Below are 11,525 nucleotides of genomic sequence, written 5' to 3'. Positions count from 1 at the left end.
AATGAGATAGCGTTAGCTTGCCCTCGAGGGTTTGGTTGAGGTTGTCCAGGAAATTGGCCTCCAGGTGTAGTTTGTGGGGCTTGGTTTTGTGCTACCTGTGAGATCTGGGTTTCAAGCATCTTGTTGTGAGTGATTATCTGATCAACCTTGGTTCCTAATTGTGTTATAAGTTCGTTTACATGAATGTTTTGGTTTAGGAATTCTTTATTTTGCTGAGTCTGGCCCGATATAAAGCTTTTCATGATCTTCTCAAGGTTAGACTTCTGGGGCACAGCTTGCATAGGTTGGTTTGGTTTTTGGGCTTGATAACCTTGCGGTCTCTGAGGTGCATGATTTTGGATAGGGTTCTGGTTTTTATAGGAAAAATTCGGATGATTCTTCCATCCAGGGTTGTAAGTGTTTAAAAATGGGTTACCTTGGGCGTAATTCACTTGGTCAGTATTTAGTTCGTTCAAAATGTTACACTCCGCCGATTCGTGTCCTTAGGATCCACAGAGTTCGCACTCTGTGTGGACTACTGCTACGGTGTTAGTGTTTGTAGACATATGTTTGATTCTAAGGGCTAAAGCGTCCATTTTCTCCTGCATCATGTCTAGAGAGCTTACCTCATGTATTCCACCTTGGGTCTCCTTTTTCTCTATTGATGCTCGTTCAGTTCCCCATTGGTAATGGTTTTGGGCCATATCCTCAATTAGGTCACAAGCTTCTGGATAAGGTTTGTTCATCAGTGCGCCACCTGCGGCAGCGTCGATGCTCATCTTGGTGTTATAATGGAGTCCATTGTAGAAGGTATGAACGATCAACCATTGTTCTAGGCCATGGTGTGGGCAGACTCTTAATAGCTCTTTATATATCTCCCAAGCTTCGAAAAACGATTCTCCTTGGTTTTGAGCAAATCTAGTTATTTGGTTTCGAAGAACAACAGTCTTACTAGGGGGAAATATCTAGTAAGGAATACTCTCCTAAGGTCTTCCCAGGTAGTTATTGAATTAGCTGGAAGTGAATCTAGCCATGAACGTGCTCTATCCCTGAGGGAGAAAGGAAATAATCTTAAACGGATCGCATCGGGTGAATCGCCGTTAGATTTAAAGGTGTCGGCTAGTTGGATAAAAAACTTTTAAATGTTGATTTGGGTTCTCAGTAGCAAGACCCGCGTATTGGTTTTGTTGCTATAATTGCAACAAAGACGGTTTTAGTTTGAAATTGTTAGAAGGTATAAGGGGGTTTACTATACTCGAACTAGGTTCCTCATCTGAGGGTTGGGCAAATTCCTTAAGAGGTCTCCTATCGCGATTCTCGGTCGTAGCTTTCTTAATTTGGATGAGTAAGAGGCATGTACGAGTATATCGTTCGGGTTCCGCTAAAGGATCTACTAAGTTTTCGATACTACAGGTTCTTCGCATTTACCGGCTAATAATGCATTAGTTTATACGGTGTAACAACAAGGTACGAAATTTAACGAAGTTGGTCCCCGGCAACGGCGCCAAAAACTTGATCGTGTCGATTCACAAGTGCACGAATTACGTCAAAGTAATATAAAAGAATATCGATCCCACAAAGACCAATCGTCAATCTATCGATTACTATCGTTACGGTGTTTAGCTAAGACGGTATAAAAGAGATATTGGGTTTGCAAAATAACGATAAATAATAAATGCAGGTAAAGACAGGTTGAATGTAATTCACGTCAGTTAAGTGATGTTTCGATTGTCTAAATAGAACTACTTATGAGGCAATATTTTATACTCTTGAAAAGAATCCATTTAACAGGAAATGTCGCTTTCGTGTATTCAGAACTGAGTTTACCCTTAAATTAAGACCTTTTATTGTCACTTATAAAAGGTGCGCAGAACGCTAAAGTAGTAAACTTATTTTTAAGAAATGAGACTCGTAAACTTAGTTGAAAAGTGATTTTGATTTGGAAAGTTTACCCAAGGAGATTCCTGATTTTAAATCTATCAACGCGTCCGAAAACAGTTTCAAAAATATTTTTTCCTTAAAGTGATAAAAATTCCTAGTTACTAAGCCAGGGTGCTTTCGCACTCCTTGAATAATTAAAACTAACCAAGTTTGTTTTAGAAAACTCAAGTTAAAAAATCAAAACAGCCTTTTAAGTAATCCTACAGATTTCAATATGTGAAACATCACTTTAACCGCGATCCTTACATTCTAACCTTTAAAAGATTTAGCCAGACTTGGTAACACAAACGAACACAACGATGTTAATCATGATGAAAAGTTTGTTTTAGAATGTGAGGCGTAGAGAGCGAGTGAAGTGCGTAAAGTAAATAAAGTAAAGCGAGTGCGGAAAATAAATAAAGTAAAGCGAGTGCGGAAAATAAATAAAGTAATACGAGTGCGGAAAATAAATAAAGTAAAGCGAGTGCGGAAAATAAATAAAGTAAAGCGAGTGCGGAAAATAAATAAAATAAAAGCGATGCGGGAAATAAATAAAATAAAAGCGATGCGGGAAATAAATAAATAAAGCGATAAATAAGAACCTGCTCCAAACGGAGGCTTCGATTCTGGTACAAAAATAAACCTCCGACTCCTGAAGCTAAAGACGACAGCAACTCGAAGTGACCCAACCCAATCTCCCAAAGGTGCGATAACCCCCCAATGTGACGGATTATCACTATTACAAATGATAAATATATGCTTAGTGTTGTAAAACTAAGTTGGATGATTAGAAAACGAAATGGAATGAACTATTTATAGAGGATTTCAGCAGCTTGCAAAGACCATGGTGCCCTCCAACTTCCCCTTAGTGGGAACGTGACTTCCAAAGGTGGCGCCCAACATCCCTTCATGGCGCCCGCCATGTGTGTAAATGGGGTGGATCATGGGAACATGGCGGTTACCTTCTAGTTGAGGGCTGATGACTCATGGCTTCCCCTATAGCAGTCGTCATGTGCAACATCATGTGTGTAATTTCGCCGAAAAACCCTAATTTTAGGTCTTTTTGCTTCGTTTCTTCCAAAAGAGTCTGAGAGTGCTAAATATTTTAAAACAAGAGAAAAGAGAGCATAATACAAACAAAATGATAATAAAGTCCTAATAAACATGTGAAATCTGAGTCAAAAACACAGTGTAATTCGGTGTGATCAGGAGGCGCATCAGGTATATCTGGGATATGTGATTCAGCGTTAGAGAGAAAGGTAATATAGTGGTCGTAGATTTGGGGCATCTTCAGAGGAGAAGGTGGTGCATCTGGTGGTCCATCCAAATCATAAAGTTAGTTGTTTCTATCATGTACACTCGTCCTATGGTCTGGCATGGTAAATAGGTGTACTACTTGGCAGTTAATTAGAAAAACACATTCGGGCCTAGGTTCCTAATGATACCAATGTTAAAACAGAATTGGATATTCATTGATCGTATCCCATCTAAAGGGTTGAGCCTGATAAGCGACCGTCTCATTCCAATGGCATTTGCTATCATGGTCACTAGGCCCCCCCACTAAGATTGGTCCATGGTTATCCTACGCTATACGGTTCAAATTAGCTATCAGAAATGTAGCGGCGTTAACAGGTTGGGCCTGTGATGCACAATACATTATAAAGAGTTCGTCTTTGGACACATAGGTTATGTTCTGTTCCTTTCCAAATAGGGTGTGAGCTAGGATCTTATGAATGTAACAAATGGAAGGGTTGTGGATGTTCTCAGAATACATCAGATCCGGCTCGGGATGGTTGTTTCCTATGATGCTACCCCAAAAGTAATATAATTCAAGGTTTACAAGCCTGTCTTCCTGGGTAATGGTAAAGGTATCAGGCCCATTAGGGCATCCTAGGAGTTCAGTTATTTCTCTATGAGTGTAGCGATACTCAATATCGAACAACCTAAAGGTGATGAGGCCTTTGCTAAATCCCATACTATGGTTTGGAAGGTAAACTAGGGAGCTTAGGAACTCTATAGTTAACATACGGTAGGAACTAAATTTTATTTTGATAGCAAAGTTGTCCTAGCCTATTTGGTTAATTAGGAACCTAACACTATCTCTTATATCTAACTTGGTCATAATGCGTCCATATGGGTATATGGTTAGTGCCATTTCTCTCTGGGCTAGAGCCTTAAAACGTCTCCTTTGACCTCTGCCTCTAAAGACTATATCCATGTAATCTACTTGTTGCATTGTGATGGTCAGTAGATAGATAAATTTAAGTAGATAATGGCATTAAGTTAGTAATGGTCAATAATAAAGAAAGATACTGATTGACTTTATGAAAAATAAGAAATAGTAATAAACATAAATTTAGATAATTGAATTAATAGTTAAAAATAGAGTGTGGGTTGTCTCCCACCAAGCGCTTTGTTTATTGTCGTAAGCTCGACATAAATAGGATAGATGTTAATCTGGTGAATGAGAGGGAAGCTCTGCAAGCTTTAGATTCGCGATGAATTCATTGTTGTCAATGTTATGGTAATGTTTCAAATGTTGCCCGTTTACTGTAAATGGTTCGCTTGCTTTTCCCTTTATCTCTATCGCTCCATTTGGAAAGATGTTGGTAACTTCGAAGGGACCGGACCACCTAGAACGAAGTTTTCCTAGAAAGAGTCTAAGGCGGGAGTTAAACAGAAGTACTTTGTCACCTTCCTTAAACTCTTTCCTCGATATGCGATTGTCATGCCATTTCTTTGTTCTTTCTTTATAGATTCGGGAATTCTCATACACATCTAATCTAAGTTCTTCTAGTTCATGGATATCTAATATTCTTTTTTCGCCTGTGGTAGTATAATTAAGATTAAGGGTCTTAACAACCCAATATGCTTTATATTCTAATTCTACCAGTAGATGACACGATTTTCCATAAACTAGCTTAAAAGGTGTTGTTCCTATTGGGTTCTTATAAGTTGTCTTATATGCCCACAAGGCTTCGTGTAATTTTGAGGACCAGTCTTTCCTAGAGGTGGCAACCGTCTTCTCTAAGATTTGTTTGATTTATCTATTCGAGACCTCTACTTGCCCGCTCGTTTGTGGGTGGTAGGGTGTTGCTACGCGGTACCATACTCCATATTTCAGTAATAGCTTTTCAAAAATCTTTGAAATGAAATGGGAGCCACCATCACTGATGTCAAGTCTCGACACGCCGAATCTAGGGAAGATTATTCGCTTAAAGAGTCTAATTACCACTCGTGTGTCATTTGTTGGAGAGGCTATGGCCTCGATCCATTTTGATACGTAATCAACTGTAATGAGGATGTACTTGTTACCAAAAGAAGATGGGAATGGTCCCATAAAATCAATTCCCCAAAGATCGAAGACTTCTACTTCCAAAATGCCTTAAAGTGGCATTTCGTCGCGTCTAGATATGTTGCCAGTGCGTTGGCACCGGTCGCAATTGATGATCGCGATGTGGACATCTTTCGACAAAATGGGCCAAAAGAGGCAGACTTGGAAGATTATAGCGCAAGTCTTCGAGGTGCTTGCATGTCCTCCATAGGGAGCAGAATGACAGTGGGAGATTATGTTTTCTACCTCATCTTCGAGGACACATCGACGGAAGATACCATAGGCGCCTCTCTTGAAAAGTAGAGGCTCATCCTAATAGAAATGTTTAAGATCGTGGAAGAATTTTTTCTTTGGTTGGTAAGTCAAGTCTGGTGGAAGCACCCCAGCTGCTAAGTAATTGACGAAGTCAACATACCATGGCAGTGTGGTTTTAGTGTAAATTGCTTCCACTGCCTCGTTGGTTTCGGTATCCTTATAGATTAATGCACATTTAGATATATTGCTTTCCAGTTGGGCTATGAGTCGTTCGTAAGGGAAATCGTTGTTTATAGGCACTCGTTCAGGTTCAATACCTTCCATTCTTGACAAGTGATCGGCCACGACATTTTCTGTGCCCCTTTTATCCTTGATTTCTAAGTCAAACTCTTGTAGTAGTAAGATCCACCTTAGGAGTCTTGGTTTGACATCCTTTTTATTTAACAAGTACCTAATTACAGCATGGTCGATATAGATAATAATATTTGCTCCTACTAGGTAGGAACGGAATTTATCTAGAGCAAACACTACGGCTAAAAGTTCCTTTTCTGTGGTGACGTAGTTCATCTGTGCAGGGTCTAGGGTTCTACTTACGTAGTATATTGCATGAAGTTTCTTATCCCTTCTTTGTCCTAAGACTGCGCCTACAACATAGTCACTAGCGTCACACATGATTTCAAAAGGTAATCTCCAATCGGGTGGTTGCATGATAGGTGAGGTGATAGGAGCTGTTTTCAGTTGTTCAAACGCCGCTAGGCATTTGTCATCAAAGATGAATTCAGCATCTTTCATCAATAAGCCAGTCAGTGGTTTGGTGATTTTTGAAAAATCTTTAATGAATCGCCGGTAGAAACCGACGTGTCCTAAGAAGCCAGTCAAGATTCGATAAACATCCTTCAAATCTCCTCCCACAAACATAGAAATCGTCCATAAAGACCTCCATGATGTCGTCTATAAAATCAGCGAAAATTGACATCATGCATCTTTGGAATGTTGCGGGAGCGTTACACAGTCCGAATGACATTCGTCGATAGGCGAATGTACCATAGGGACATGTGAAGGTCATTTTCTCTTGTTCGTCAAGATGAATAGGAATTTGGAAAAATCACGAATAACCGTCTAAATAGCAGAAGTGAGAATGCCTAGCCAATCGTTCAAGCATTTGATCAATAAACGGTAAAGGAAAATGATCCTTCAGAGTGGATTTGATTAATTTTCTATAATCAATGCACATTCTACTTCTAGTAACCACTCTGTGTGTTATAGATTTGCCTTTTTCATTATTAACAATTGTGACGCCTCCTTTCTTCGGTACGACATGTACTGGGTTGACCCATTGACTATCGGATATTGGGTAGATAATCCCTGCTTCTAACAGCTTTTGCACTTCTTTCTTTACTACATCACTCAAAATGGGATTTATCCTTCTTTGATGTTCTCTAGAGGTCTTATTGTCTTCTCTAGCATTATGCGATGCATGCATATGGAAGGGCTTATTCCTTTTAGATCTGAGATATTGTAGCCTAAAGCGTATGAATATTTTCTTAGAACGTGTAGAAGCTTTTCGATCTCTATCTACCCTAAGTCTGCATTAACTATTACAGGTCGCTCGAGTTTAGTGTCTAAGAATTCGTACCTTAGATTTTTGGGTAGCATTTTAAGTTCTAGGGCTGGTTTCTTTGGGCAAGGCATATGATCGGGCATTAGTGTTAGGCATTCGCTTAGGCCGTCATCTTGGTATTCCTTACTCCAATTTTAATCTTCAAAAGTAGGAGGCCTTGGGATTTTCAGTATTTCAGAGTATTATGTTTGTTCATTCTCCATTTCTCTTATACATTCGTCGATGACATCTAGTAGACAACATGTATCATCTATAGCTGGTGCCTTTAAGAATTGTGTCAAAAATAAATTCGACTTTTTCCTCACCAACTTCAAAGGTTAGCTTGCCTTTCTTAACATCTATAATAGCTCCGATAGTGGCTAGGAATGGTCTTCCTAATATGATAGGGATGTTGGAATCCTCTTTTATGTCCATGATTATGAAGTTAGTAGGAATATAGAATTGACCTATGCGTACCAGAACATTTTCTAACATACCTACGGGAAATTTAACAGAACGATTTGTAAGTTGTACGGACATCCTAGTAGGTCTTAGTTCTCCCATTTTAAGCCCTTCGCATATGGACAATGGCATTATGCTAATACTGGCTCCTAAGTCACATAGTGCTTTGTCTATGACAAACTTTCCGATTACACAGGGTATGGAGAAACTCCTTGGGTCTTTCAGCTTAGGAGGCATATTGTTTTGTATTATGGCGTTACACTCAGCAGTAAGTGTAATGGTTTCGTTATCCTCTATCTTCTTCTTGTTAGATAAGATTTCTTTGAGAAACTTAACATATGAGGGCATTTGAGTGATAGCTTCCGTAAAGGGTATCATGATATTCAATTGTTTTAGAAGCTCTACAATTTTTTTAAATTGCCCGACACTTTTAGAATTAACAAGTCTTTGAGGATAAGGGATATGAGGTTTATACGGTGGTGGAGGCACATAAGGTTCATCTTTCTCTATGGCCTCTTCGCTTTTATCTTCCTCTAGTTCGTCTTCCTTCTCAGTTACCTTACCAGGGTCTTGGTGCATGGATGGGTTTTGAATCCTAGGGTTAGTTGGTTTGTCTAGTTCTTTCCCACTTCGTAGTATAATAGCATTTGCATGACCTTTCGGGTTTGGTTGCGGTTGTTCAGGAAATGTGCCTGCAGGAGCAGCAATAGGTGCTTGTTGTTGAGCCACTTGCGAAATTTGTGTTTCCAACATTTTGTTATGGGTGGCTAAAGCGTCTACCTTGTTTGCTAAATGCTTGATTTGCTCACTAGTGTGTATGTTTTGATTTAGGAAATCCTTATTTTTTTAGGCTTGGGTAGCTATGAAGGTTTCCATCATTATTTCTAGGTTTGACTTCCTAGGAGCATTTTGAGTATTTGTGGCAGCTTTATGATATCCTGGTGGTATAGCAGGTGATTGGTTAGGTGCATACAATGCATTATTGTTTTTGTACGAAAAGTTAGGATGGTTCTTCCAACCTGGGTTATAGGTGTTTGAGTAAGGGTTTCCTTCAGCATGGTGAACCTGGTCAGTGGAGACTCCTGTCAAAAGTTGACATTCAGGGGCAGCATGCCCAGGAACTCCGCATATCTCGCAGTTTAGTGCTACCGCAGCCACGGTGGTTGTGGGTGTTATGGCCAAGTTGTGTATCTTTTGAGTAAGAGCGTCTACCTTAGCATTGACATGGTCAAGACTACTTACTTCGTACATACCGCCTTTTGTTGGAGGTTTCTCTATGAAGGTTTTTTCGCTTCCCCACTGGTAATGATTTTGGGCCATACTTTCGATAAGTTGATAGGCCTTATTGTAGGGTTTATCCATCAGTGTGCCACCTGCGGCATCATCTATTGTCAATCTTGTGTTGTACAAGATACTATTGTAAAAGGTATGGATGATCAACCACTCTTCTAGACTGTGATGTGGACAAAGCCTCATCATGTCTTTGTATCTTTCCCAAGCTTCAAAAAGTGATTCATTATCTTTTTGTTTAAACCCGTTTATTTGGGCTCTTAGCATTTCCGTCTTACTAGGTGGGAAATATCGTGCTAAGAAAACATTCTTCAACTTGTTCCATGTAGTGACAGAGTTGGATGGTAGAGATGGAGCCAAGCTCTAGCTCTATCTCTTAATGAGAAAGGAAAAATATGTAGTCTTACGGCTTCGGGGCTGACACCATTTGCTTTCACTGTGTTTGCGTATTGCAAAAACACTAACAAATGTAGGTTCGGGTCCTCTGTTGGACTACCTGAAAATTGGTTTTGATGTACGCTGACCACAACGAAGGTTTTAGCTCGAAATTATTTGCCTCGATGGCAGGGGTAGCGATGTTGTTATGTGGTTCATCCTGCGAAGGGATGACATAATACTTAAGAGTACGGTTCTGCGGTCCTTCAGCCATCTCTTGTTGTACAACTGGTTCAGGAATAGGGATATTAGGACCGGGAAGATTTAGCTTGATACGATGTTCTCGTATCAGGTCTCATACCCGGCGTTCTAATCTTAGATAACGCTTAGGTTCGTCAAATGGTAGCTTTAATTTCTCTCCTTGTGAGCGAGTACTTGGCATACATACGACAAATTAGAAAGGGAAATAGAATTGTTTGCCTTAGTCTATATTGCGCAACACTGGAGTTACTGTATCGACTAAATTAGTCCTCAGCAACAACGCCAAAAACTTGATCGCGACTTAGTAAGCTTATAGGAATTGTGACTGCAAGTGCATAGTCATATCGCATAATTTTAAAGATTATCGAACCCAAAAGGACTAATAATCGAACGTATCGTTATCTAATGTTACTATGTAAATCTACGGTTGAGGATCTTTCTAAGATTGGAGGGATGAAGATAAATAATTATAACGTAAACAAAATATTAATAAAGATATTTAATAAAGGGATATCACTATGTAATGCATCAAACTTAGGGGATTCGATAGGTAGTTGGTGTAATCTTAAAGATCAAAATATTCTTCAGTAGAAATTATTTATAAAAAGGACTTTGTCTCACACTCTCGTTTTTATTGACTCTGACCATACTCTTAAACCAGAATGCTTGGCTCTCGCGGTCTCATTATGAATTTAAAAGTAATTTTTGAATATAAATAAAGTCTAATTAATCCTAAAGCGCTCTCGCTGTGTTTAGGATTAATGCCTAATTTCAGCTATCCGGTTAAAATCTCAAACTCTCGTTCTTATTGACCATAACCTTGATTTGCTTTGTACTCTCGTACGAAAAACAGTTATGAATAAAACAAGAAACTAAAACCGGAAAATAATATTTTATAAAAGCCAACACTAATCATTTACAAATCCCGTCGTTTTGACGGTCTTTACATACCAATACCTAGGGGTTTAGTCAGACATGGATCCGGTAACATACATGATATCCAGCCAATTAAGCGTACAATAAGGCATAAGTAATTAAAATGGAAATTAAAATAAAACCTGGAGTATAAATCGAGAACTTGGAATGAATATTGATTCTTCAAATTAAACAATACTAATAAGCTTTGGCAATCGAGTACACCATTACAATCAAATTCAGATGCTTAAACAATAATTGCAATAGTCCCCGAAGTGGAGAGTCTATTGCTTTTATAAAGTAGGAAATTGCCTAAGAAAATCTAACAACAAAATCTGACTGGTAAAAAATGCACTCCCCTTCATAAAAACCGACCTTCCCATATATACTCCCCACTCTCCTTAAATGTAGCATTGGTTGGTTGAAAAAGTAAGAGGAGGTCGTGGTGAAAAGTGTGGAGAGGAATAAGGAAGATCGGGTTGATGTTGGCTGCCACAACTCTAATGTGGTCTACGTGGTGGGCACCACATTTTGTGTGATTGGCGCCACACATCCAAGCTTTATAGAAGGCGCCACATTGTGTGAGGTGGGCGCCACCACTTCCTAAAGCCATGTGGGGGGCGCCACACATCCAAGTGGTGGGCTTCACCATTCATGTGTGGTGAGCGCCATACTTCCTATTTTTTTCCATTTTCTTCTCTTTTTCTTTCCTTTTTTCTGTTTTCCACTTTGCTTGCCTATACATCTCTTATTCGATAAATACCTGAAATAAACATAAAATACTACATAATAATAAGTGTTAATCAAGTAAAAAGCAATGCATATTAAGCCAAATATACGATACTATTTTGCGTTATCAGCCAGTAAGATGAATCTGGTAAGAAAGAATATGCTATTTACTATCTCAGTAAGAAGTTCACCGATTGTGAGTCTCGGTATTCTATGGTTCAGAAGATATGATATGCTTTGGCTTGGGCTGCTAAGCGTCTGCGCTAGTATATGTTAAATCATACTACTTGGTTGATATCCAATATGGATCCAATCAATTACATATTTGAAAAGCCTGATTTAACTGGAAGGATTTCCCGTTGACAGATGTTGTTATTTGAGTATGATATTGAATATTGAGCTCAG

At 39.1% G+C, this 11,525-nt stretch overlaps 1 protein-coding gene and 2 non-coding genes across 3 annotated transcripts; 2 read left to right on the top strand and 1 right to left on the bottom strand.

The window, feature by feature from the left end:
• The first annotated feature begins 813 nt into the window (after nt 1-813).
• LOC127124115 (small nucleolar RNA R71) lies at nt 814-920 on the top strand. Its single transcript, XR_007803752.1, has one exon. It is a non-coding gene; the product is annotated as a small nucleolar RNA R71 (small nucleolar RNA).
• Nucleotides 921-8,396: 7,476 nt separating this feature from the next.
• LOC127122734 (uncharacterized) lies at nt 8,397-8,870 on the bottom strand. The gene has a single exon (XM_051053026.1). The coding sequence runs from the start codon at nt 8,868-8,870 to the stop codon at nt 8,397-8,399; it is 474 nt and encodes a 157-aa protein (XP_050908983.1).
• A 130-nt stretch (nt 8,871-9,000) lies between these two features.
• LOC127123988 (small nucleolar RNA R71) lies at nt 9,001-9,107 on the top strand. The gene has a single exon (XR_007803639.1). It is a non-coding gene; the product is annotated as a small nucleolar RNA R71 (small nucleolar RNA).
• The last annotated feature ends 2,418 nt before the right edge of the window (nt 9,108-11,525 follow it).

The sequence above is a fragment of the Lathyrus oleraceus genome, chromosome 2, assembly GCF_024323335.1.
Source record: "Lathyrus oleraceus cultivar Zhongwan6 chromosome 2, CAAS_Psat_ZW6_1.0, whole genome shotgun sequence".
Classification (NCBI taxonomy): domain Eukaryota; kingdom Viridiplantae; phylum Streptophyta; class Magnoliopsida; order Fabales; family Fabaceae; genus Lathyrus; species Lathyrus oleraceus.
The sequence above is the reverse complement of the archived record's forward strand: the minus strand, read 5'-3'. Positions and strand labels throughout refer to the sequence as shown.

Bases quoted from the DNA above. Each gene is read 5' to 3' on its own strand.
- LOC127122734 (XM_051053026.1), bottom strand. From the start codon at position 8,870: ATGGCCCAAAATCATTACCAGTGGGGAAGCGAAAAAACCTTCATAGAG.